Source organism: Bos indicus, chromosome 5 (assembly GCF_029378745.1).
Source record: "Bos indicus isolate NIAB-ARS_2022 breed Sahiwal x Tharparkar chromosome 5, NIAB-ARS_B.indTharparkar_mat_pri_1.0, whole genome shotgun sequence".
Taxonomy (NCBI): Eukaryota; Metazoa; Chordata; class Mammalia; order Artiodactyla; family Bovidae; genus Bos; species Bos indicus.
This window is the reverse complement of record NC_091764.1, coordinates 103,789,797-103,816,202: the sequence shown is the minus strand read 5'-3', so window position 1 is coordinate 103,816,202 and position 26,406 is coordinate 103,789,797. Positions and strand designations below refer to the sequence as shown.

Genomic DNA, 26,406 nt, shown 5'->3' with positions numbered 1-26,406 from the left:
AGATCTTAAAAAATAAAGAAGGTGTATCTGGTCTAGTAAATTTCACGTTAGTATCTGGATAGCAGTGTGTGTATGTTTGTGTGTGTGCGCGCGCCTGTGTGTGTGTGTGTTGTGTGTTTACCATGATGGTAGGATGGAAGACGTACAGGTAGAAGAGGTGGTCCAAGAAGGTAAGTCTTGGCAGGAGTGCTCCCATCTGGCTTAGGGGATCCGAGTTCTGTCCTGGTAGCATGTACCATGACTGGACCTCATTAGCTCAGCCCCAGCCTGACCCCCTCTCTGCCCAACCACACACAGCAACCTTGACTTATATGTAGTGTTGGGCTTCCCTGGTGGATCAAATGGTAAAGAATCTGCCCACAGTGTAGGAGACCAGGGTTCTATTCCAGGGTTGAGAAGATCCCCTGGAGAAGGAAATGGCAACCCAATCCAATATCCTTGCCCGGAGAATTCCATGGACAGAGGAGCCTGGCAGGCTGCAGTTCATAGTGTAGCAAAGAGTCAGACAGGACTGAACAACTAACATTCACTTCCTTCATATACTGTGTTATACCCTTGACTTACACCCTGGGCAGAAAGAATGAAGATTGCTCAGGCACTTGTTTTGAAACCAGTACTGAAGACATTGTTATATTGATCATGCCTTTTAAGATTTGATTCTGGGGAGAAAAAAGTTTCTCTCTTAAGTTAATAGATGTTATCCTTCTGTGGGTATATTTATATCTATATAACTGTACTTATATCTACCTCTAGACATATCTGTCTAGATATAGATATAGAAGTATAGACTCCACTATTTGCTAAATTTTATTTAATGAGTACATGTCACTTTTATTTATCTTGTTTTTATTATTGAAAATGTGGTATGAGTTTCTCCCTACCAAGGCAAAAGATATATTCCTACATATTTTAACATTGTTTTGGTAGGGGAAAAACTCATATCATGTTTTCAATAATAAAAACAAGTAAGATAAATAAAAGTAACATGTACTCATTAAATAAAATTTAGCAAATAGTGGAGAATAAGGGAAACAAAACTGCCACAATCACTAAAAGTAACTCAGTTTAATATTTTGAATATTTTATACTATCTATAGATTTAAAAATGGAACTAACCACATGTATGTATAACTCTGAATTCTGCTATTTTTCAAAGATAAATTCAACCTTTAACCATATAGCTAACTTGACCTTGAAGGCTAGCAAATTTGCTCTCTTCTGTTTTACAGTATTCATTTTCTATTTCCATGTGAAAAACTGCATTTTATTTGCTTCTTTTACTGTGCATCAGCTCAGTTCAGTTCAGTTCAGTCGCTCACTCGTGTCCGACTCTTTGCGACCCTATGGACTGCAGCATGCCAGGCCTCGTTGTCCATCACCAACTGGAGTTTAGTCAAACTCATGTCCATTGAGTCAGTGATGCCATCCAACCATCTCATCCTCTGTCATCCCCTTCTCTTCCCACCTTCAATCTTTCCCAGCATCAGGGTATTTTCCAATGAGTCAGTTCTTCACATCAGGTGGTCAAAGTATTGGAGTTTCAGCATCAGTCCTTCCAATGAATATTCAGAATTGATTCCCTTTAGGATGGACTGGTTGGATCTCCATGCAGTCCAAGGGACTCTCAAGAGTCTTCTCCAACACCACAGTTCAAAAGCATCGATTCTTTGGTGCTCAGCTTTCTTTATAGCCCAACCCTCACATCCACACAGGACCACTGGAAAAACCAATAGCTTTGACTATGGACCTTTGTTGGCAAAGTAATGTCTCTGCTTTTTAATACTCCGTCTAGGTTGGTCACAACTTTTATTCCAAGTAGCAAGCATCTTTCAATTTCATGGCTGCAGTCACCATCTGCAGTGATTTTGAAGCCCCAAAAACTAAAGTCTCTCACTGTTTCCATTGTTTCCCCATCTATTTGCCATGAAGTGATGGGACCAGATGCCATGGTCTTGTTTTCTGAATGTTGAGCTTTAAGCCAACTTTTTCCACTCTCCTCTTTCACTTTCATCAAGAAGCTCTTTAGTTCTTCTTCGCTTTCTGCCATAAGGATGGTGTCATCTGCATATCTGAGGTTAGTGATATTTCTCCCGGCAATCTTGATTCCAGCTTGTGCTTCTTCCAGCCCAGCGTTTCTCATGATGTACTCTGCGTATAAGTTAAATAAGCAGGGTGACAATACACAGCCTTGACATACTCCTTTTCCTATTTGGAACCAGTCTGTTGTTCCATGTCCAGTTCTAACTGTTGCTTCCTGACCTGCATACAGTTTTCTCAGGAGGCAGGTCAGGTGGTCTGGTATTCCCATCTCTTTAAGATGAAAAAAAAAAAAAAATCAGCTCAAGTCCTTATTAAAATTAAAGAGTTGGTCTTTTCAGGTGGAGCAGTGCTTGATGGTGGGGACAGGGCCCGGGCAGTCCAGCAGTGCTGGGAACGCCTACAGGAATGTCCACCCAGGGCTGGGCTCACCAAGGACTCTGCAGTAGCGGGGCCAGCAGGAAGGTGTGAGCACCTGTTGTGATCTTCACCAAGGGAGTGCCTGAAAGGATGTGGAGACTGGGGAGTGGGCGATACAGTAGGTTTTTAGGACACCTAGAGGTGTTGAGGTGTGCTGAAAAGCACGTCTTCACTGTCCTGTATCAGCTGTGGGGTTTGCAAAAGTCCCTTATCTCCCTGAGCTTCAGTTTCCTTTGTGGTAAAGTAGCGGATAACAATTCAACCTTTGCAAAGTTGGTGTGAGGAGTCAATGAAGTAACATGGGAAGCGCCTGGTTGTTTTTTTTTCTTTTTCTTGATTTAAAACAACAAAAAGAGCTATGACTCCAAATGCAGCCATGGGTTGTGCTTGGTGAAGCCAAGAGTTTGAGTATTTGAAGGTGGACTACAGGGGCTTTGGAATGTTCCAGAAATGAAATGAATTGAGACTACTCCTTCACAGCACTTGAACAGGGGGATGAGAAGGTGACTGTCTCCTAAGAGAGTACAGAAGAAGCTGCATCCGCAGGAGATGGAATTCAGAGCAGAGATTAATGGGGCTTCCCGGGTGTGGCACAAGCCCCCTAGGAAGATGGAGGGTGAGGAGGAGGGGCTGTGGGAGGCAAGGATTTCTCTGGCTCTGTGGCCTAATTAGGTCTCCCTGCCTCCACCCGCCCACGCCCAGGGCTCAGTCCTGAACCCAGCCCTCTCCCTGGGCTCTACAGTGGGCGCCCAGCCCAGCCCCTCGGGGTCAGTCCTTCTCACCCATCACTCCCCGGATCCAGTCCACATAGTGGAGCACTTTGGTGTAGAAGCCGTACCCCTCGCCACACCCGATGCCCCAGGACACGATGCCCGTGGCCACCCAGCGCCGGGTGCGATCGTCCCACACCACGAAGGCGCCGCCGCTGTCCCCTTGGCATACACTCTGCGGCCGCGTCTGGTCCCCGGCGCAGAACATGCCATCGGTGAATGCCTCGGGCCTCTGCCTCTCCCGGAGCCAGGCCTCGCAGGCTGCCCTCGGGGCCACGGGCAGCCGCGAGTACTTGAGCTTGGTGCTCAGCCAGTCCATCTCCACGCCGAAGCCGCTGACGTAGCCCCACCGGCCGGGCCGGTACAGGGCCTCGCGGTCCGGCAGGCAGACTGGGAGGAGGTGGGGGCCTAGGGGGACGCTGCGCTCCAGCTCCAGGAGCGCGATGTCTCCGTGGAAGTCATGGGGCTCCTCCTGATGGTAGTCTGGGTGCACGACCACGCGGCGCACGGGGTGGCGGCCCAGCTCCAGCATCTGGTCTGTGTCCGTGTGGCCCAGGAACACCTGGGCGCTCCGGTTCCTCCCGAGCAAGATGCTGTCCTTGGGGTAGATGGTGTGGGCTGCGGTGAGAACCCAGCGGTCGCCCAGCAGGGCCCCGCCGCCCCTGCCATAGATGCTGGTGAGGGCCTGCCAGGGGAAGCTGCCCAGCTCAGCTCTGGAGGCGCCAAGGGACTCCTGGGTCTGGGAAATGGGGACCACCGGCCGTCCACAGACTGAGAGAGAGGAGGGGTAAAGTCAGCGCTGTATCAAGAGACGCTTACTGAAAACCTGCTTCTGCAACCTCCTCTTCCTCCTCAGGCATTTTTAAAGCTGCTTTTTAATTTTCACCTTTATTTATTTACTTATTTGGCTTCACCATGCAGGCATGTAGGATCTTAGTTCCCTGACCAGGGATCGAACCCGTGCTCTGTGTAGTGGAAGTGCAGATTCTTGACCAGTTGCACCCCTTTTTTCCTAAGCCACTGTTTTAGACTTCCTGCCACCTTCTTTGAACAATATCGTGCAGCAAGGAGCATTTGTCTGTGGTGTCTCCTGTCTATTTGTGTGTCATTTCTGTATTTTTGACATCTCCCCCTCCCAGAGCACGAGGTCAGGCTGCCCCTAGAGCTTTCTGTGGCTCTGGAGTAAAACCTGACAAAAGTACTAAGATTGGGTTAGAAAGGCCATGTTTGACTGAGTTTCAAAAATGGTGGATCTGAGGGAATTCCCTGGTGGTCCGCTGGTTAGGCTTCTGTGCTTTCACTGCCATGGCAATTCCATTCGGTCCCTGGTCATTGAACTAAGATCCCACAAGCTGAATGAGTCAAAAAATTAAAAACAAAACCAAATAGACGACCAGCCAACAATGCTAGATCTGAACCGCCCTCTATTGCTGGTAGGAATGTAAAATGGTTCAACTGCTGTGGAAAACTGTGTGGCCATTCCTCAAAAAGGCAAACACAGAGTTAGTGTGTGAGCCAGCAATGCCACTCCTAGGTCTATACCCAAGAGAACTAAAGGTGTTCTCGCTGTGGCAATACCCATAAAAGGCAGAAAAGTGTAAATGACCCAAATGTCAACCCGCCGCTGAATGGATAAACAAAGTGGTTTGTCTGCACAGTGGAATTCTATTCAGCCATGAGGAGGAACGGGATCCTGACATGCGCTGCAGCGCGGGTGAACCTGGAAAGCATCACACTAACTGCGAGAAGCCAGGCACAAAAGCCATTATAGGATTCCCTTGAGATGCCATGTCTGGAACAGGCAAGTCCACAGAGATAGAAAGTGGTTAGTGGTTGCCAGAGGACTGGGAGAAGGTAGAGTTGGAGTCTCTTTGGGGGATGATGGAAATGTTCTAGAATAAGTGGTAACGGTTGCACAAATCATGAACATGCTAAAAATGACTGAATTGTGCACTTCAGTGATTTTTATGTTATATGAACTTTACATTACACACACAAAAAATGCTTTAAAACTATGCTAGGCTTTCAGGCACGATAGCATCAAGGTAGGGAGATATTTGGGGGAAGAGAGCCTGTCGTGTATCCTTAAAGCAGACCATATCTGCTTTATGAAAACCCAATAGAGGGTTTTCTCTTATTTCAGCTCATCTGTTTCTCTTCCTCTTTCATTTTCCATCTGATTAGCTTATTTATGGCTTTTCCTTTCTGGGTTATCCTTTGACCCTCAAGATTAAGGGGTGAGCTCCTTGCTTCTCCTTTTCTGGGCCTTCTTGGTTTCCCTTTCCTTCCTCACTTTCTGCTTTTCCTTCCCCCTTTCTATTCTAAGGCCGTCTGGCACCCACAGGCCCAAACGCAGCTGAGGCCCTTCTGGGAAGCGGCTGTCTTCATGGCACCACAGGTGCCCACTCACCAGGCACACAGCGGGGAGCCTCCTCCCTTTTCTGGGTCTGCTTCCAGGGCACCTGGGCAGTGCAAGTGAGTGTCCCTGAGGAGTGAAACGAGGGAGGCAGAGAATAGGCTCAGAGCTGGGAGGTAGGGGCTGAAAGAGGCCTCAGGTCTCTCAGGGGTGGGAGGGGAGTAAGACAGGTAGGAGCTGAATCCTCTGCAGATGGGGACTCACCTGAGGGCTTGGCCTCGTAATAGGGCTCCTGGCAGCAGCTCTGGATCTCAGTGGGGTTGTCTCCAGGTGTGGGGATGGCCTTGGGGCCCCCAGTGGCCTGGTTGATGGGCTGAGTATAATTCACAGCTATAGGAAAACAGCAGTCATTAGTACGGAGAACAGAATTGCAAACTGGCAACCCAGGGATTGAATCTGGTCTGTGGCCATATTTAGTTTGACCTGCACAGTCTTTTGGAAATTTTTATTTTTTTATTTATTTGGCATTGCATCACAGCTTGGAGGATCTTAGTTCCCCGACCCGGGATTAAACCCAGATCCTCAACAGTGAAGGCATCAAGTCCTAACCACTGGATCACAGGGAATTCCCAGCACAGTCTTTTCTTTTTTTAAACATTTGAATTATTTGAATTGTTTTTCACCAATCAGATTGTTAATGCTAAAAAGTTTGAAAATAACTGTGAAATTAGGGAAGGGGAAACAGACATTTTTCATATGTGGTTAGTGGGAGTGTAAATTAGTAAAACTTTTGTAAGGAAATTTAGCAATATCAAAATTAAAATTGCACACATTTTTCAATTTTTTATTTCTAGGAATTTATCCTCAAGCATGTGCTCAATAATGTATATAAGAAGATATTCAGAGCAGTACTCTTTGTAGGATCTAACTATCTATCAGTGAAAGACTGATTAAATATACTATGATGCATCAATAAAGGAATATTGTATGGTCTTTATAGAGAACCAGGCAATGCTAATTGCCTAAATCCTGGTGGTGCAGTGGTTCGGACTCAGCACTTTCACTGCCAGGGCCTGAGTTTGATCTCTGGTCAGGGAGCTAAGATCCCGCAAGCTACAAGGTATGGCATATATGTATATATATATATATGTTTAATTGAATGAAAAAGGGCAAATTTAAAACATCGTGACTAGTATGCAACACACACACACCACAGTACTTGTATTCGAGGAGCCTAGAATGCCTTTGGAAGAATACCCAGGGAACAGAACAGGGTCATTTTTGGGCAAGGGAGCCAGGGACTAAGGGCCAGAGATCAGAGGAAGATTATTTTTATTGAAAATTTTACTCACGGGCATGTCTTATGTTTCAAAAAGCCTGAGGTTACCATTTGTAAATCTAGAATTTCACTTAAAAATCTGAATTTTCAGCTTCTGTTAAAATATGAGATGATCTGCCAGCACTGGGCCTGTCAATCTGCAGGGAAAAAATGGAGCTGAGCTGGTGCCCCAGGTACCAGGCTACTCACCAGAGGGCAGGCTGGGCAGCAAGGGGCTAATCCCCAGTGTCCCAAACCCCCAGTCTCAGCTTCCACTGGTCACTTCAAGATACCAGGGAGGGCTTCCCTAGTGTTCCAGTGGTTAAGAATCTGCCTTACAATGCAGGCAACATGAGTTGGATCCCTGGTTGAGGAAGATCCCACATACCACGGAGCAACTAAGTCCATGCACCACAACTATTGAGCCCATGTTCCTTCCACAATAAGAGAAGCCACTGCAGCAAGAAGCCCAAGCACCGCAACTGGAGAGTAGCCCCCCTCGCTGCAACTACAGAAAGCTGGCATGCATCAGTGAAGACCCAGCACAGCCAAAAAAAAAAAAAAAGATACCGGGGCCAGGGCTGTGGGCAGGGACTTCCCTCCCTGCACCCTGGGGGGCACCCTCACCCACGGCTTGGTAGAGAGCCAGGAAGCCCTTGTGGAAGCCTGGGGTCTTGTCTTCAGAGGCTGGTGCACTGAAGGTCAGCCGCAAACTGTTCCCTGAGGACACAAACTCCTTCTGACCAGGGGGCCTGCCCAGCAGGGAGCCCTGTTGCCCGCAGAACTGGCCAAGATCCATCCCACTGGCTGTGAGCTGCAAGGGGAGGGGGTAGGCATGTATGGGGTAAACCTGACCACCCATGGTCATAGGGTCATGTCAGAGTGTGGACCCCAGCCCCACTTTGAAGGTTCTGCACACTGTTGGGGTTTGGAAGCTGTATCACCTCCTGGAAACTTCCTTAACTCAGTTCCTGTTCCATTTCTGATTCCCAAGTTTCTTCAATCTATGATCAGATATCTAGCCGATTTCTTTAGCCTGCCATAGTTACATCATACAGCCCACCTTATTTCAAGAATTGAAATGGAAACTTAATAACTGGATTGTACAATGTTATGGATGGAAGTTCATAACATTGTACCAGAGGCTGCGATCAAAATCATTCCCAAGAAAAAGAAATGCAAAAAGGCAAAATGGTTGTCTGAGGAGGCCTTACAAATAGCTGAGAAAAGAAGAGAAGCGAAAGGCAAAAGAGAAAAGGAAAGATATACCCATCTGAGTGCAGAATTTCAAAGAATAGCAAGGAGAGATAAGACAGCCTTCCTAAGTGAAGAATGCAAAGAAATAGAGGAAAACAATAGAATGGGAAAGACTAGAGATCTCTTCAAGAAAATTAGAGATACCAAGGGAATATTTCATAAAAAGATGGGCACAATCAAGGACAGAAATGGTATGGACCTAACTGAAGCAGAAGATATTAAGATGAGGTGGAAAGAATGCACAGAAGAAATATACAAAAAAGATCTTCATGACCCAGATAACCATGATGGTGTGATTGCTCACCTAGAGCAAGACATCCTGGAATGTGAAGTCAAGTGGGCCTTAGGAAGCATCACTATGAACAAAGCTAGTGGAAGTGATGGAATTCCAGTTGAGCTATTTCAAATTCTGAAAGATGATGCTGTGAAAGTGCTGCACTCAATATGCTAGCAAATTTGGAAAACTCAGCAGTGGCCACAGGACTGGAAAAGGTCAGTTTTCATTCCAATCCCAAAGAAAGGCAATGCCAAAGAATGCTCAAACTACCGCACAATTGCACTCATCTCACACACTAGTAAAGTAATCCAAGCCAGGCTTCAGCAGTATGTGAACCGTGAACTTCCAAATGTTCAAGCTGGTTTTAGAAAAGGCAGAAGAACCAGAATCTGCTGGATCATCGAAAAAGCAAGAGAGTTCCAGAAAAACATCTATTTTTGCTTTATTGACTATGCCAAAGCCTTTGACTGTGTGGATCACAATAAACTGTGGAAAATTCTTCAAGAGATGGGAATACCAGACCACCTCACCTGCCTCTTGAGAAACGTATATGCAGGTCAAGAAGCAATAGAACTGGACATGGAACAACAGACTGGTTCCAAATAGGAAAAGGAGTACGTCAAGGCTGTATATTATCACCCTGCTTATTTAACTTCTATGCAGAGTACATCATGAGAAACACTGGACTGGAAGAAGCATAAGCTGGAATCAAGATTGCTGGGAGAAATATCAATAACCTCAGATATGCAGATGACACCACCCTTATGGCAGAAAGTGAAAATGAACAAAGAAGAACCTCTTGATGAAAGTGAAAGAGGAGAGTGAAAAATCTGGCTTAAAACTCAACATTTAAAAAAATTAGATCATGGCGTCCGGTCCCATTACTTCATGGCAGGGACTAAAAAGCCTCTTGATGAAAGTGAAAGAGGAGAGTGAAAAAGTTGGCTCTTTTTAAATGTTAAAGCTAAACATTCAGAAAACCAGATACCAGATAAGATCATGGTATCTGGTCCCATCACTTCATGGCAAATAGATGTGGAAACAGTGTCAGACTTTATCTTTTTGGGCTCCAAAATCACTGCAGATGGTGATTGCAGCCATGAAATTAAAAGACGCTTACTTCTTGGAAGGAAAGTTATGACCAACCTAGATAGCATATTGAAAAGCAGAGATATTACCTTGCCAACAAAGGTCCATCTAGTCAAGGCTATGGTTTTTCCAGTGGTCATGTATGGATGTGAGAGTTGGATTGTGAAGAAAGCTGAGTGCCGAAGAATTGATGCTTTTGAACTGTGGTGTTGGAGAAGACTCTTAAGAGTCCCTTGGACTGCAAGGAGATCCAACCAGTCCATTCTGAAGGAGATCAGTCCTGGGATTTCTTTGGAAGGAATGATGCTAAAGCTGAAACTCCAATACTTTGGCCACCTCATGGGAAGAGTTGACTCATTGGAAAAGACCCTGATGCTGGGAGGGATTGGGGGCAGGGGGAGAAGGGGATTACAGAGGATGAGATGGCTGGATGGCATCACCAACTTGATGGACATGAGTTTGAGTGAACTCCGGGAGTTGGTGATGGACAGGGAGGCCTGGTGTGCTGCGATTCATGGGGTCACAAAGAGTCGGACATGACTGAGTGACTGAACTGAACTGAGGCATCAACAGTATGTGAACTGAGAACTTCCAGATGTTCAAGGTGGAGTTAGAAAAGGCAGAGGAACCAGATATCAAATAGCCAACATCTGCTGGATCATAGAAAAAGTAAAAGAATTCCAGAAAACCATCTACTTCTTCTTTATTGACTATACCAAAGTCTTTGACTCTGTGGATCACAACAAACTCTGGAACATTCTTAAAGCAATGGGAATACCAGACCACCTTACCTGCCTCCTGAGAAACCTGTATGGAGGTCAAGAAGGAACAGTTAGAACTGGACATGAACAATGGACTGGTTCCAAACTGGGAAAGGAGTAAGTCAAGGCTGTATATTGTCACCCCACTTATTTAACTTCTAAGAGTACATCATGTGAAATGCCAGGCTGGATGAAGCACAAGCTGGAATCAAGATTGCCAGGAGAAATATCAATAACCTCAGATATGCAGATGACACCACCCTTATGGCAGAAAGCGAAAATGAACAAAGAAGAAGCTCTTGATGAAAGTGAAAGAGGAGAGTGAAAAATCTGGCTTAAAACTCAACATTTAAAAAACTAAGATCATGGCATCCGGTCCCACCATTTCATGGCAAATAGATGGGGGAACAATGGAAACAGTGACAGATTTTATTTTTGGGGGCTCCAAAATCACTGCAGATGGTGACTACAGGCATGAAATTAAAAGACGCTTGCTCCTTGGAAGAAAAGCTATGACCAACCTAGACAGCATATTAAAAAGCTGAGACATTATCTTGCCAACAAAGATCTGTCTAGTCAAAGCTATGATTTTTTCCAGTAGTCATGTGTGGATGTGAGAGTCGAACCGTAAAGAAAGGCTGAGCACCGAAGAATTGATGCTTTTGAACTGTGTTGTTGGAGAAGACTCTTGAGAGTCCCTTGGACTGAAAGGAGATCAAACCAGTCAATCCTAAATGAAATCAAACCTGAATATTCATTGGAAGGACTGAGGATGAAGCTCCAATATTCTGGCCACCTGATGTGAAGAACTGACTCATTGGATAAGATGCTAATGCTGGGAAAGGTTGAAGGCAGGAGAAGAAGGGGACAATAGAGGATGAGATGGTTGGAAGGGATCACTGACTCAATGGACATGAGTTTGAGCAAGCTGAGGGAGTTGGTGATGGACAGGGAGGCCTGGCATGCTGCAGTCCATGGGATCGCAGAGTCCGATGCAACTGAGCAATTTAACTGAACTGAACATCCAGCTCCTGAGCCCGACAGTGCAGGCACACAACATGCTTGATGATGCACTTTTAATGACTGATGTGTGAGTTCTTGCTTTCAACTCTAGGGATTTGCAGTGTTTGTGTGTCCCTTGGTGAGGCTTCCTGACCTGTGGCCTTCTCTCTCGTTGGTGGGGCCCAAATGGCAGGGTGCACAGGTAAGCATGGGCCCTCAGCTAGGAGACCCGGCCTCCCGGGTAAGCCTCGAGTTTCAGGCCCTGGCCCCCTCCCACTGCCCTGGGCCTCCAGCAGGGGCCCTCCCCATGTGGAGTCCCTCCAGAACCCCACCCAGCTCACTGTGACGGAGTCCCGCTCACAGTCCGGGGATGGCTCCAGGTCAAAGTCCTGGAACAGGAGCCTCACAACATAGCCCTCTGGAGCCTCGATGTCCGTGGAGCTCTCCTGGCCTTTGACGTATGGCTCCGGGTACCCAGGGGACGTCAGCTTCTGGGGCAGCCACTGGGCCAGGAGCACCACGGACCCCTGCGTGGGGAAAGCCTGGAGGACGCCCCAGAGGAGGAACCACCACCTGGGAGTGGGCCAGGGCAGATGGGGCTGCGTGCCTGTGGCCTGCGGCCTGTGGAGACATGAGGGGGCAGGCGGTGCTAAGAGCTGAGAGGCCTGGGCACCTCTGTCCACACTCTTACGGCTCCTCCTGCCCCAATTCCTTCAGCCCCTGGTCAGCCTGTACTTGGACTGTGGATTTTCCACTACTGCCTACCTCCCTGGAGAGGCCCATCCAAGCAGGGGCTGCTTTCTGTCTGCTTCAGCGAACCCCAGCCCACCCTGGCGTCTGATGAGCCTGGAGGTTACAAATGAGAGACATTTAAATATGATAGTGTCCTGGCTGGAGCTTTAGCCAGCACACCCCAGGGCAGGTTGCTGGAGGCTATATGTGTGTGTGTGTGTGTGTGTGTATGTGAGCATGCACATCTGTCCCGAGGTGCCTTGCCCATGTCCCCAAACTTCTCTCAGCCTCTCTGGCCTCCAATCTCCTCAGCCTCTCCAGCCTCCCCAGCCTCCTCTGCCTCTCCAGACTCCCCAGCTTCCTCTGCCTCTCCAGCCTCCTCAGCCTCCTCAGCCTCCCCAGCCTCTTCTCCCTCTCCAGCCTCCCCAGCCTCCTCAGTCTCTCCAGCCTCCCCAGCCTCCCCAGCCTCTTCTCCCTCTCCAGCCTCCCCAGCCTCCTCAGCCTCTTCAGCCTCCCCAGCCTCTTCTCCCTTTCCAGCCTCCCCAGCCTCCTCAGTCTCTCCAGCCTCCCCAGCCTCCTCAGCCTCTCCAGCCTCCTCAGCCTCCCCAGCCTCTTCTCCCTCTCCAGCCTCCCCAGCCTCTTCTCCCTCATCAGCCTCCTCAGTCTCTCCAGCCTCCCCAGCCTCTTCTCCCTCTCCAGCCTCCCCAGCCTCCTCAGTCTCTCCAGCCTCTCCAGCCTCCTCAGCCTCCCCAGTCTCTCCAGCCCCTCCAGGCACACTCACATGTTGCCTGGGCAGCGGGTGGAGTGAGGCTTCCCCAGAGACAGTTCCCGCAACTTTGAGACCAGGCATCTGGAACTCGACATCTGAGCCCTGAGAGGACTTGGCCCGAGCCAGGGAACAGGAAGTGGGGCTTGAGAAGGCCTGTGGGGGAGGAGGGAGAAGTTACTGGAAATGAGTTGAGTAATTCTCCTCAGTTCCCTTTTCTCTAGTTCTCTGGGTTGAGCGCCACCTTCTGTCTGATTCAAGAATAGCTCACCTACCCCAAAGCAGAGGAAAAACAGCTGCACAACCGCCCTGGCCCGGAGAGGCCTTCAGGGGTGGGTGGGTGCACTCACTCTAGTCTTTTTCGCACTGTTTAATTTTTACCGTGTGCGTGTCTCACACTCGGTAGGATGGCTCCTTCTGAGATAGCCTTTCGCCTTTAACCAGCAAGACTTCTCCCTCCCTGACCTCCTGCTCATTCTGTAACCAGCCAGCCTCTTGTACACATTGAACTTTATGACCACCCTACCTCCCGCCTCCCCAAACATGTCTGGGCGGGGGTGGGGGGCGCGCGCACTGAGGGAGTCCTTGAATCCCGCCCACAGGCCCCTGACACTGCTTGTCCAGCAGGCTCAGGCTGACGCAGGGCAGGGTCAGTTTCAGGCCAAAGTTTCTGTAGGGAGGTGGGGGCGGGGGTGGCAGGGGGCGTGTCTGTGGACAAAGGGCTGCCCTGTCTGAACGCCCAGGGCGTGCCATAAAGCTGATTCCTGGTAGGTCACCGCGCAGGGATTCTTCCTGTTAATTCAAATACCTGCAGGCTCCAAAGCTCTTAAAAACTTGAGGGGGTGGGGCAAAAAAAAAGTCTAGCGGAGTAATGGAATTTTACCTTTATGCTAGAAAGGAGAAGAGAGTCCCCAAAGTATCCGTCTGGTCTAACAAATAAACCACAGTCTCACAAGTACTTATGCTTTCTGGAAACGGAAGAGGTTAATTAGTTAATTTACTATTATTTTAGGGACCATTTAAAAAATCTTTATTGAATTTGTTACAATATTGCTTCTGTTTATGACTCAACTAGTAAAGAATCTGCCTGCAATGTGTAAGACCTGGGTTTGATCCCTGAGTAGTGAAGATCCCCTGGAGAAGGAGGCTACCCACTCTGGGATTCTGGGCTGGAGAATTCCATGGACTGTATAATCCATGGGGTCACAAAGAATCGGACACGACTGAGCGACTTCCACTTTCACTTTTCTGTTTTCTGTTTTGGTTTTTTGGCTGCAAAGTATGTGGGACCTTAGCTTCTGGACCACGGGTTGAACGTGCACCCCTTGCATTGGAAGGTGAAGTCTTAACCTCTGAACCACCAGGGAAGTTCCTGAAGAAGTTAATTTAAATATCGGTTTCAGAGGAATAAGTTATCAATGGCTGACCAGAGTTGCAGCCTTTCGTTTGTTTGTTTTGGGGCTGTGCTACACAGCAGACAGGATCTTAGTACCCCAACCAAGGCTTGAACCTGTACCCCAAGCAGTGGAAGCCTGGCATCCTAACCATTGGATTTCCAGAGAATTCCTGAGTTGCTGCCTTTTAAAGTTTATAGATGCCATTGCACTGTTCCTATTGCAATCATCTCTGAAGTCTGAATATCTTAAAAATATTCCTCCATACAAGTTACACTCCCAAAGATGACAGAAGTATAACAGAGAACAGGATTACCTATCTTCACTGAATGTTCTTGATTCACCCCTTTATCAGGATCAACTCTGTGAAGAAGAATCATGTCTGATTTTCTGCAACTCCAGGATAAGAAGGATTATACTCTCATCTTCCTGAGATTTATTTCATGAGCATTTGTGGGCTTGCTTTCTAAAACCAAGTACCAGCATTTCATTATAGAGTATTTAGAGGGGAAAAAAAGACAGCTTAACATGTTCAAAGGAAAAGAGAAAGTTAAATGGATATTGGACACACTGTGTTTTCCATCTTCAGGTGGGAGAATGGTCCTTTCCCTCCAAGCGGAATGTGAGGGCTTGGCCCAAGCGAGGCTGTGGGACTGTGTCTGGGGAAGGCTAAAGGAACAGGTACAGTGGAAAGTTCCTGGAAATATAGTGATCGTCAGCATGACCTTAAAAAAGTCTCTAGAGTAGATACTACTGCTGTCTGACTCAGGGGTAAATATTGGAGATGGTTTATTTTTATTCTCTTTTTTGGCCCTGCAGCATGCAAGATCTTAGTTCCCCAACCAAGAATCAAATCCTGGCCTTCCTGGGTTGGAAGCTCAGAGTCTTAACTGCTGGAGCACCAGGAAAGTCCTGAAACCTGCCCTTTTATTGATATATAACTCTTAGGGTTACAAGGAGCACCTGGGAAGCCAGAGACACATCCACAGGCATGAACAACAGTACCGGCCCATGAGCCATCTGGTGGGAAGAAACCAGCTGAGGCTCCCGTGGGGGCTGGGGATCCTCCTCTAGTCTTCCTTTGGAGCGTCATTCCCTGTTCCCTTGGACAGTCTGTGTGGGCTGGGTTGTACTCTGCTCCTAAGCTTGTGCTCCCTTCCTAAGAGCAAGATTTAGTGGAGTACCTTGGTTAGCCCATCGTTCCTGGAGACATTCTGGAGGAGAGGAGGACAAGGCCCTTGAAAGAAAACCCCAAAGCAGGCAGAACGCCAATTTGCATGGGACTAAAAGCCTTCTTGGGATGTAGGGCTTTCAGTTTTAAAACTGGGGAAATTCTGGATGAACCAGGACAGCTGGTCACTCTAAATGGACAGGGGTAAAGTGCCGGGTGGAGACTGGGTGGGAAAGCGGGCAGGGGACCAAGAGGGTGGAGGGGAGTGACCTCTCCTGCAGCTGGAGTCTGGAGAGGCCCAGGGCCTGGACATAGTCCCCATTTTGGTGAATCTGACCCTTTGCACAGGAGAACCTGACCAGGGCCCACCTGGATAGTGCAGCGGTAGTGTGTGTTGGGGTCAGGGGAGAAAGCCACCAGGGACTGAGGACTGAGAAGGAGCCTCAGCTGGTGACTGCAGGCCCATGTGGGACTAGGGGGGCTAGTGAGGCAGGCCCGTGTGGGGCTGTTGGGGGTCAGCAGTTCCCCAGTCCTGCTTCCAGGATCACCTCCCCTCTCTAGGGCCTCCTCTCCAGCTGGCAAGGAGATAGAAGCAGCTGTTGCTCTGCAGTTTGTAACCTGGGCAGAAGAAGCAGAAGTAGCTGTCCCATCGATTATAGCAGAGATTTAGGCATGGGGGGTCCTCAGGGCTAGGAGTGGGGAGGTAGGGGAGCCTTGGGAAAGGGAGCAGGTCTTAGGGAGAGCAAGCATGTTTATCTTAATTTCTGCACCACTGGGTGCTTTTGCTCACCTTGACCTGCATGTGGGCACAGGCTGTGTGAGGATAAGAGGTGGGGGCCATAGCACTGAGCCTGACCCACCTTCCTGAGCTCCAAGCTCAAGTGCCTCATTCTCTTGCTGTGTGATGCTTGGCTCATAATCTGGTTGTAAGCTACTTGAGTGTCTCAGATGTTTCTACATCATTCCCCTCAACAATGGGTGCTTGGGGGCAGGCTCCAGGAAACCCAGCTAGGACTAAAAGAAGATGACTTAAATTTGGGCTATTGCTCATCTCAAGACAGTCTACAGGTTGAGTGAACCAAGTTAACTGCCTACTTGAAAAAAAATCAATAGTTTTTGGAGGAACATCACAGAACCCACAGACTTTTTAATGTCTAGTATATAATCCACTCCAAATAAGAAAAAACAGGAAAACACAAACTGCACTCTAAAGAAAGACAACAGACCAGCCACTGAGATGACCCAGATGGTGGAGTCAGAGCCCAAGGACTTCAGCACACAGAGATGCAAAGCTACAGTCCATTGGATAGCAAGCTATGCTCCTTTGAAAGAAAAAAGACAGGAACACAAGCAGAGAAACAGAAACTTAAAATATAAAGCCGCAGAGAGGCAGGATATGAAATTAAAAAAAAAATCACTGGCTTAATAGAAGGATGGAGATGGTAGAAGAGTCAGTGACCTTGAAGATAGATAAACAGAAATTAACAGATCTGAAGGACAGAGAGGGAAAAAAACTTTCAAAATGAGCAGAAACTCAGGGGGATGATATTAAAAAAAACCCTTTAAGATATTAAAAAAAACCCTTTAAGATATATATTCTTGGAGTCCCAGAAGGAGAGGAGAGAGAGAGAGTGAGGCAGCAAAAATATTCAAAGGAATAATGACTGGAACTTTCCGGCTTTTGTGAAAGGCATATATCTTTAGGTTCAAGAAACTTCAGAAACTCCAATCGGAATTGAAAGTAAACAAAAAGGCACATCAGAGTCAAACTGCTAAAAACCAAAGATAAGAAGGGAATCTTGAAAGAGGCTGGACAGAGATAAAGGACACGCTGCAAACAGAGAACAACAGTCTCAATGTCACTGCTTTCTCATCAAAAACCACATAGAAGCAAGCAGTGTTGCAGCATCTTCAGAACACCAAAAGAAAAAAAGTCCTCAGCTCCAAGTTACTTTGCCAGTGAAAATGTTCTTCAAGATTGAAGATGAAATGAAAGCATTTTCAGATAAAAGAAAATTTCAAGACTTTGTCGTGAGCAGAGCTGCTGTAGGAGAGATGCTCCAGTTTGTAGAGTTATGGGCAGGAAGATCAGGAGAGACGCTACCCTGATGGCTCAGAGGGTAAAGAATTGGCCTGCAATTCGGGAGACCTGGGTTTGATCCCTGTGTCAGGAGGATCCCCTGGAGGAGGGCATGGCAACTCACTCCAGTATTCTTGCCCAGAGAATTCCGTGGACAGAGGAGCCTGGTGGGCTACAGTCCATGGGGTCGCAAAGAGTCGGACACGACTGAAGCAAGTTGGCACATAGTTGATTTATAGTGTTGTGCCAATCTCTGAAGAAATTAAGGAAGGCTATCAACAAGGAATGCTAGTACTGCAAAAAGAAACTAGAAACTATAAGGAGGAGTCAAGGAAAATTAGAAAATTCATTTGCCGAGACAGAAGCTGAGTTAAAGGCCCTGAATAGCAGAATGAATAATGCAGAAGAAAGACGAAATGATCTCAATACTTTTCAAGGGTACAGAGTTTGAGAAAAGTTGCCTAGAGCAACCACCAAAAGTAAATTTAAAAATAAGATAAAAAAAAAAGAAGGCAAAGAGGTAGAGCTGAGGCCAATCTATGGCTTGAAATGAAACTCTGAACTCTAACTCCATTTAGTTTGGGAAGACTTGCTTCTAGTAGGGTGACCTATTAGAAATCATCCTGGTTTGTCTGGGACACGGGGCTTTCAATCCTAAAACGGATTCAGTCCCAGGCAGACTGGTGATTTCTTGTCTTTCAATTATCTGTTCTGTCCCCCTTCCCTTAGTCAAATGTGAGCCCCTAAAGGGTAGAAGCACATTTGCTCTGTGGAGGCCCCCTCCCTCAGCAGGAGAACTGAATAAAGAAAACAAACTATGAAATTCTAAGTGTACTATGTCCACAAAAATAGAAAACACAGGAACAGTCTAAAATAAATACCTTCTAATATACAGGAATAGTATATTAGAGAATAGGGCTATGGATGGTTTAAAAAAAATGTTACTCTGTTTAGTGAAATTCTTGTAATGTTACTAAATGACTTTGATAATTACAAAAGGACTTGGTAATTATGGAAGGACTGATGCTGAAGCTGCAGCTCCAATACTTTGGCTACCTGATGCAAAAAGCTGACTCACTGGTAAAGACCCTGATGCTGGGAAAGATTGAGGGCAGGAGAATAAGGGAGTGACAGAAGATGAGATGGTTTGATGGTATCACTGACTCAATGGACATGAGTTTGAGCAAGCTGCGGGAGTTGGCGATGGACAGGTAAGCCTGATGTATGGTAGTCCATGGGGTTACAAAGATTCCAACATGACTGAACGACTAGACAACAAAAGTGATCATTGTGACCAGACAGCCCTTTCTAAGCCAGATGAGATTAGAAGAATGAGGCCATGGATCCTGAAGACAATGATAGACCTTGGCTCTGGGGGCATCTTGAATCCATGGGATTAATGGAGAAGAACTTTTGGTCCTTGGCTACCAGCTCAGGCCACACAGATCCTTTCAGTCCTGGGAGCTTATGTGGTATGTTCAGTTGCTTCAGTCGTGTCCTACTCTTTGTGACCCCATGGACTGTAGTCTGCCAGGCTCTTCTAGGTTTCTCCAGGCAAGAATACTGGAGTGGATTGCCGTGCCCTCCTCCAGGAGTTCTTCCAGACCCAGGGATAGAACCTGGGTCTCCCGCATTGCAGGCAGACTCTTTATTGCTGAGACCACTGGGGAAGCTCCTGGGAGTTTATATCGCAAGGCAAATCCTTGAGATATATCCTGCTGTCTTTACTCTGCCCTTATCTCCAGTTCTCACTTACACCTTCTGAGCCAACTTCTGCGTCTACTGAGTTGTGTTTCTCATTAACTGAGGAAGGCAGAGGGCTGAGGCAGGGAGGGGGGCAGTCTTTAAAGCTGTGGTGGGGGATGGAGACAGAGCAGGGGGAGAACATGGCCACCAAGGCACTAAGTACAGAGACTCATTTTCAGTTTGGATTTTTATTTTTGCTTTTATTTTTTTAAGTAAATAAATTTACTCATTTTTGGCTGTGCTGGTTCTTTGTAATAGGGCACGGGCTTCTCATTGCAGTAGCTTCTCTTGTTGCAGAACACGGGCTCTAGAGCATAGTCTCAGTAGCTGTGGCACAGGGGTCTAATTGCTGAGGCATGTGGGCTCTTCCTGGATCAGGGATCGAACCTGTGTCTCCTGCATTGGCAGGTGGATTCCTAACCACTAGACAACCAGGGAAGTCCTTTGGTTTTATTTTTGCAATTCCCGTTGGTGCTGCCACCTGCTGTCCTGTGTGGGGAAAGGCCCACGGGGGCAGGGATGGCAGGGTGGTGGGTGGAGGTGGGGTGCTGGGTTTTCCAGATCAGGAAGGTTTTTCTGCAGCCTTCATTAGATCTCAGAATTTAAAGAGGGTTTTGCTGTCTCTTGGACTCCAAACAACCTCAGAACACCCTGGGCTAAAAGGGTGGGGCAGTTTCCTGTGTTTAGACAGCTCGCCCTGGGTCAGGACAGGTTCCATGCCCAGAGTCAGGTGAGGAGAGGTACAGGAGTGAGGTGGAGAGCGGATGGGGCTAAGGAGGCTTGAGTCAGGGATCCTGGGCTTCTGTCCTTAATGGTCACTATAGATGTGGGCAGACCAGGGATTTAGAGGTAAGAGTGACTCTGCTGGACATGGCAAACCGACTTATGGACAAGGGTTGGGGGGAAGAAGGAGAGGATGAGATGAATGAAGAGAGCAGTGTGGAAGCATATACTCTACCATGTATAACATAGAGAGCCAATGGGAATTTGCTGTATGACTCAGGGAACTTAAACCAGGGCTCTGTAATAATCTAGAGGGATGGGATAGGGTGGGAGGTGGAAGGTGGGAGGTAGGTCCAAAAGGGAGGGGACATATTTATAGTTCATTTCAGTTGCTCAGCTGTATCCAACTCTTTGCGACCCCATGGACTGCAGCACACCAGGCCTCCCTGTCCATCACCAACGCCTGGAGTTTACCCAAACTCATGTCCATTGAGTCAGTGATGCCATCCAACCATCTCATCCTCTGTCGTCCCCTTCTCCTCCTGGCCTCAATCTTTCCCAACATCAGGGTCTTTTCAAATGAATCAGCTATTCGCATCAGGTGGCCAAAGTAATGGAGTTTCAGCTTCAACATCAGTCCTTCCAATGAACATTCAGAACTGATCTCCTTTATGATGGACTGGTTGGATTTCCTTGCAGTCCAAGGGACTCTCAAGAGTCTTCTCCAACACCACAGTTCAAAAGCATCAATTCTTCTGTGCTCAGCTTTCTTTATAGTCCAACTTTCACATCCATTCATGACTACTGAAAAAACCATAGCCTTGACTAGATGGACCTTTGTTGGCAAAGTAATGTCTCTGCTTTTTAATATGCCGTCTAGGCTGGTCATAACTTTCCTGCCAAGGAGCAAGCATCTTTTAATTTCATGGCTGCAGTCACCATCTGCAGTGATTTTAGAGCCCCCCAAAATAAAGTCTGCTACTGTTTCCTCATCTATTTGCCATGAAGTGATGGGACTGGGTGCCACCATCTTAGTTTTCTGAATGTTGAGCTTTACGCCAACTTTTTCACTCTCCACTTTCACTTTCATCAAGAGGTTCTTTAGTTCTTCTTCATTTTCTGCCATAAGGGTGGTGTCATCTGCATATCTGAGGTTATTGATATTTCTCCCGGCAATCTTGATTCCAGCTTGCGCTTCTTCCAGCCCAGCATTTCTCATGATGTACTCTGCATATACATTAAATAAGCAAGGTGACAATATTAGCCTTGATGTACTCCTTTTCCTATTTGGAACCAGTCTGTTGTTCCATGTCCAGTTCTAACTGTTGCTTTATGACCTGCATACAGGTTTCTCAAGAGGCAGGTCATGTGGTCTGGTATTCCCATCTCTTTCAGAATTTTCCAGAGTTTATTGTGATCCACACAGTCAAAGGCTTTGGCATAGTCAATAAAGCAGAAAGACGTATGTACACTAATTCATGTTGATTAGCAGAAATGAAACCATTGGCAGAAATGAAACCAACATTGTAAAGAAATTATCCTTCAATTAAAAACAAATAACATTTTAAAAAAGAGTGACTCTGTTGGAGTTGGATCTGTCCTTCTTGCTCCCCTACCCCTGAGTCATCTCTGGTTTCAAGCTAACTTCCATAGCCTAAGGGTATTTGGGTGGGATTGAGTCAATCTGAGAGCTTCCCAGGTGGTGCTAGTGATAAAGAACCAACCTACCAATGCAGAAGACTTAAAGAGATGAGAGTTTGATCCCTGGGTCGGGAAGATCCCCTGGAGGAGGTCATGACAACCTACTCCAGGATTCTTGCCTGGAGAATCCCATGGACAGAGGAGCCTGGTGGGCTATAGTTTATAGGGTTGCAAAGACTTGGACATGACTGAAGTGACTTAGCACATGTGCACACGCACACATACACACTCATGAAACAATCTCAAAGGCAGGTCTGCCACTAGCCTTGCCCCTCTTGTCCACCTTCCCTACTTTGTCAGCTGTCTGTCTACAGTATCCACTGATCACACTCCTCCCCAGTTTAAAACTTTTCAATGACTTTTCTCTCTGATCCTCAAGATGGAGACCAAGCTCTTTCTTTATCAGGGCACCTTATTCATTACAGGCCCACAGAGGTACCTATCTATATATGTGGATGAGCTCTTGCTGGGGGGCAGAGCAGGAGAGCAGGCGCCAGGTAGGTGTTGGAGTTTTCAAGGCAGGTGCCCAGGGAGGAAGGGAGGCCATGGTAGACAGGGGCGTCCAGGAGCTGGGGTTGGCAGTGGGGGCAGATGGTCAGGGAGAAGGTGCCTGAGCATCCTTCCTGTTCTGATCCAGCAAGGGAGGCTCACCTCCAGTGTAACCCCACACCCTTCATTGCTCTGAAGTGAGAGTTCCAGCCTTTGTCATGAGACCCCACCCCTGAAGCTGTGTTGTTGTTGTTGTGTCTAACTCTTTGCGACCTCATTGACTGCAGCACACCAGGTTCCTCTGTCCTCCACTGTCTCTCGGAGTTTGCTCAAATTCATGTCCATTGTGTCAGTGATGCTATCTGACCATCCTCTGCTGCCTGCTTCTCCTACTGCCTTCAACCTCTCCCAGTACCAGCGTCTTTTCCAGTGAGTTGGCTCTTTGCATCAGGTAGCCAAACAACTGGAGCTTCAGCTTCAGCATCAGTCCTTCCAATGAATATTCAGGACTGATTTCCTTTAGGATTGACTGCTTTGATCTCCTTTCAGTCCAAGGGACTCTCAAGAGTCTTCTCCAACATTCCAGTTCAAAAGCGTCAATTCTTCTGTGCTCAGCTTTCTTTATGGTCCAACTCTCATATCCATACATGACTACTGGAGAAAACCATAGCTTTGACTAGATGGACCTTTGTCAACAAAATGATGTCTCAGTTTTTAATATGCTGTCTAGGTTTGTCATAGCTTTTCTTTCAAGGAAAAAGCGTCTTTAATTTCATGGCTGCAGTGACAGTCCGCAGTGATTTTAGAGCCCAAGAAAATAAAATCTGTCACAGCTTCCACTTTTTCCCTTCCACTGCTGGGTACCTTGCCCTTTGTTAGAGAGAGCAGTATTGTGGATGGAGGGTGTCGTTGAGATGGCTCGGCAGGTCCTTACCTGGTGGCCTGGCTAATATCCACTCTGAGTCTTCATTTGGTTGTAGCGCTCTGGCACCGTGGTGGATCTGGCCTGGTGAGTGTTCAGAAGTCACAGTGTGGCTGGCCAGGGGGCTGCTTGTAGTCTCTGACCTTTGGAGAGAATACAGGGAAACAGAGCCATTAAGACACATTCCCTAGTGGCCTCCTCTTTCCTGTCATCAGATTTGGCTAAACCCACTGGCATCTGCTTTGAGTCTTCTTCTGCTCATGTTTCTCCATCTCACCCTCCCTCTTTTCAGCAAAGAAGTATCTGGCTCTAGGATCACTGTGCTGGCCCTTGTGGGCTGGGGAGGATCCCAGAGATTCCCTACTCGGCGAGGTATCCCGAGAGTCCAGGTGTAGGAATGGCTCTTCCCAGACATGTCTGCGTGGATACCACCCCCACCCCCACCCACATTGCTGCTGGCCTTCGGGTCTTTGCCTCTCTGTCCTCTGCAGAATTTGTCAATAAGCTTCCCACCAGCACAGACGTGACTCTAGCTGAGACCCCCTCCCTGCCTCTGGATGGGCATGCTTTCTAATGACGTGAGACTTACCAAGGTGGACTATGCTGTGCTATTGAAACCACAGAGTAAAGTCACACACCTGTCAAAGGGGCAGGGTATCACCTGAAGATGCTGGATGTTCTTTGTAACAATTACCTCTGGAAGAGGTGGGTTCTCAGATAGTGGTCCAGCAGGTGGGCCTCTAAGAGGAAGAACAGACAGGCAGGTCACCTACCTCCACTCTTTCTAGACTTCTGAGGACTGGACACTGAGATGTGGGCCCTGGTTCTGGGTGCTCAGGTGTCTGAGCTTAGGGCTAGGATGGAAGGGCCTATGACACTGGATATGGATATGGAGCCATAGCTTTTTGTGGATGGACAGGTTTTTATTGCCCTAAATCATCTTCCCCCAATTCTTTAAATTTTTTTTTTATTTTTAAATTATGAAAGTATGATAGCACATTTATAGGAGACTTGGAAAATACAGAACAATGTCACATGTGTTGCTGTTGTTCAGTTGCTAAGTTGTGTCTGACTCTTTGCGACCCCACGGACTGCAGCACACCAGGCTCCTTTGTCATGGGATTCTTCAGGCAAGAATACTGGAGTGGGTAGCCATTCCCTCCTCCAGGGGATTGTCTTGACCTAGGCAATGGCACCCCACTCCAGTACTCTTGCCTGGAAAATCCCATGGACGGCAGGGCCTGGTGGGCTGCTGTCTATGGGGTCGCACAGAGTCGGACACGACTGAAGCGACTTAGCAGCAGGGATCGAACATGAGTCTCCTACATTACAGGTAAATTCTTTACCACTGAGCCACCAGGGAAGCCTGAGAAAGAGCAAAGTGGGGGCCCAAGTGGCTTAAATTAAAAAAAAAATTATTATGGAAGAGCTCTTGACCTTAGATGTACCCTCTTAACAAAATTTTAAGTGTACAAGGGTTAGCTATAGGCACAATGTCTCACAGAAAATCCGAAATGTCTTTTATAATCTGGCCTCAGAAGTAACAGAGTATCCCCATTGCCATGTTATATTGGGCCCACAGACCAACTCTGATACAATGTGGGAAGAGACAACTCCAGGAAGGGAATTCAGAGAAGCAGGGATCCTTGGGGGCCAGACTGGGGGCTGGCTATCACACAAGTAGACAGATTATTTCATTTTATGCTGTTTCTTTTTAAAAAATTAATTAATTAATTAATTTTGGCTGTGCTGGGTCTTCATCGTTGTATGGGGGCTTTCTCTAGATATGGTGCCAGAGGTCTACTCTTCTTTGTAATGCTTGGGCTTCTGCTTGCAGTGGCTTCTCTTGTTACAGAGAACGGGCTCTATGACGTGTGGGTGTCAGTAACTGGGGAGCATGGGCTTAGTTGCCCTGCAGTAAGTGGAATACTCCCCACCCAGGGATTGAACCTGTGTCCCCTGCATTGGCAGACAGATTCTTAACCACTGGACCACCAGAGAAGTCCAGAAGTAGACAGCTTATTTTAGTACAATAAATGCAGAGGATCACCTAGCAGGATGTCATTTTTGCTACATATGGTTGTATTTTACATGCGGTAACCTGAAGTCAGAGTGCCTTTCAGGGCTCTGACCCTTTCCTTCTCACTCTTAACAACCAAAACACTCTTTCATCCACCCCATCAAGGACTGCAGAGATCAAAGTATGACCTACAGGGACCAAACATGAGAGGAGACGGGGCTTTGGGAAGACAGCCAAGGGTTGAAAAAGGACCAAGAAGCTGTTTAAAAGGAAAGGGATGGGTAAGGAAAGAGGAGCCCCAGACAGGACGCCCTTTCCAACCTTGGGAGGGTAAACATAGCGAGAATCTAGGACTGCGGTCCCCCGCCAGCAGATCGTCCAAAGAGACGAGTTCAGAGGCTGGAGGTTTCAGTTCCAAAGCTCTTACCCCCTTGGGGGCTTTGTGCTGACTCTCAAGCCTGAAATAAAGTCCTTTAGTGAAGGACTCTTTAAACATAGTGTGTATGTGCCTGGGTTGCTAATGGGCAGGCGGTTCTGCTGTGGCCAGCGCCATCCCTTCCTTTGACAATAAGGAGTCTGTGGGCAAGGCTGCACTTGGACCTCAGATGATCCACTTCTGTCATACTCTCTGTCCTAGCTCCTTTTGTTTTCTCCAAGACTTTAACAAACCCTTATTCCAAACAGTGCCCCTTGTTGCATCTGTGCTGCTCACAAAGAAAGGAAGGGAGGGGAGTGGCAACAGAGGCAGGGGAGCCCTCCCCAGAGGAGTTGGGGAGTGCTCTGTGACCTAGCTGCCCTTCCCTTTTTGGGGTTCTCTCTCCATCTGGGACCTCACACATTAAGAATGACAACAGGTTCCTCACAGGTGGGTCAAAGACAGCAGTGGGCAAGGTCTGCAAACCACTGGGAGGAGAGAGGAAGCCAAGGGGAGAGGCAGGTGTGGAAGGCAGGATGGTAGATGTTACAGAGCATGGAGGCTGAGCGGACAGGTCCTGTGAAGAGACCAAGGCTCAGCAGTGAAATAGTTTGCCCAAGGTCACACAGTGAGGCAGTGACAGCACCTTGGAAAGCCGTGCTTTTAGGTTTGTCTTGCCCAGAACATGGAAGAGAGAAGGGCTGGCTCCCAGCAGTCCTCTAGAATGTGGGTGACAGGCCACACAGATGGGAGTTCCCTGGTGATCCAGCTGTTGAGAATCTGCCTTGCAATGCAGGAGATGTGGTTTTGATCCCTGGTCATGGAACTAAGATCCTACATGCCTTGGGGCAACATGCCGAAGATACAGAAAACCCCCTGCCACAATGAAGAGCCTCACAGCCATCCCCCCCCCCCCACCCCCTACCAATGGAACACACATATCCATGGCTCATCTGCCGG

General features: G+C 47.5%; 1 protein-coding gene and 1 long non-coding RNA gene across 5 annotated transcripts; both read right to left on the bottom strand.

Annotated features, from left to right (window-relative positions):
* Positions 1-1,048: 1,048 nt before the first annotated feature.
* Positions 1,049-12,958, bottom strand: C1RL (complement C1r subcomponent like). 4 transcript variants are annotated; one of them, XM_070790194.1, is made up of 7 exons: positions 12,801-12,956; positions 12,053-12,133; positions 11,649-11,908; positions 7,529-7,621; positions 5,848-5,973; positions 5,638-5,712; positions 1,049-3,998 (listed from the first exon to the last, which is right to left on the bottom strand). In XM_070790194.1, the coding sequence occupies exons 1-7, from the start codon at positions 12,881-12,883 to the stop codon at positions 3,226-3,228; spliced, it is 1,491 nt and encodes a 496-aa protein (XP_070646295.1). In that variant the 5' UTR covers positions 12,884-12,956; the 3' UTR covers positions 1,049-3,225. The 4 variants fall into 4 exon arrangements, with proteins under 4 accessions (XP_070646295.1, XP_070646298.1, XP_019815789.2 ...); XM_070790197.1 differs by having other exon boundaries at positions 7,529-7,715; positions 11,629-11,908; positions 12,801-12,922; XM_019960230.2 differs by lacking the exon at positions 12,053-12,133 and having other exon boundaries at positions 7,529-7,715; positions 11,629-11,908; positions 12,801-12,958.
* Positions 12,959-19,368: 6,410 nt separating this feature from the next.
* Positions 19,369-26,340, bottom strand: LOC139183212 (uncharacterized). The gene is made up of 3 exons (XR_011566762.1): positions 23,650-26,340; positions 23,024-23,154; positions 19,369-21,126 (listed from the first exon to the last, which is right to left on the bottom strand). It is a non-coding gene; the product is annotated as an uncharacterized lncRNA (long non-coding RNA).
* Positions 26,341-26,406: the final 66 nt, after the last annotated feature.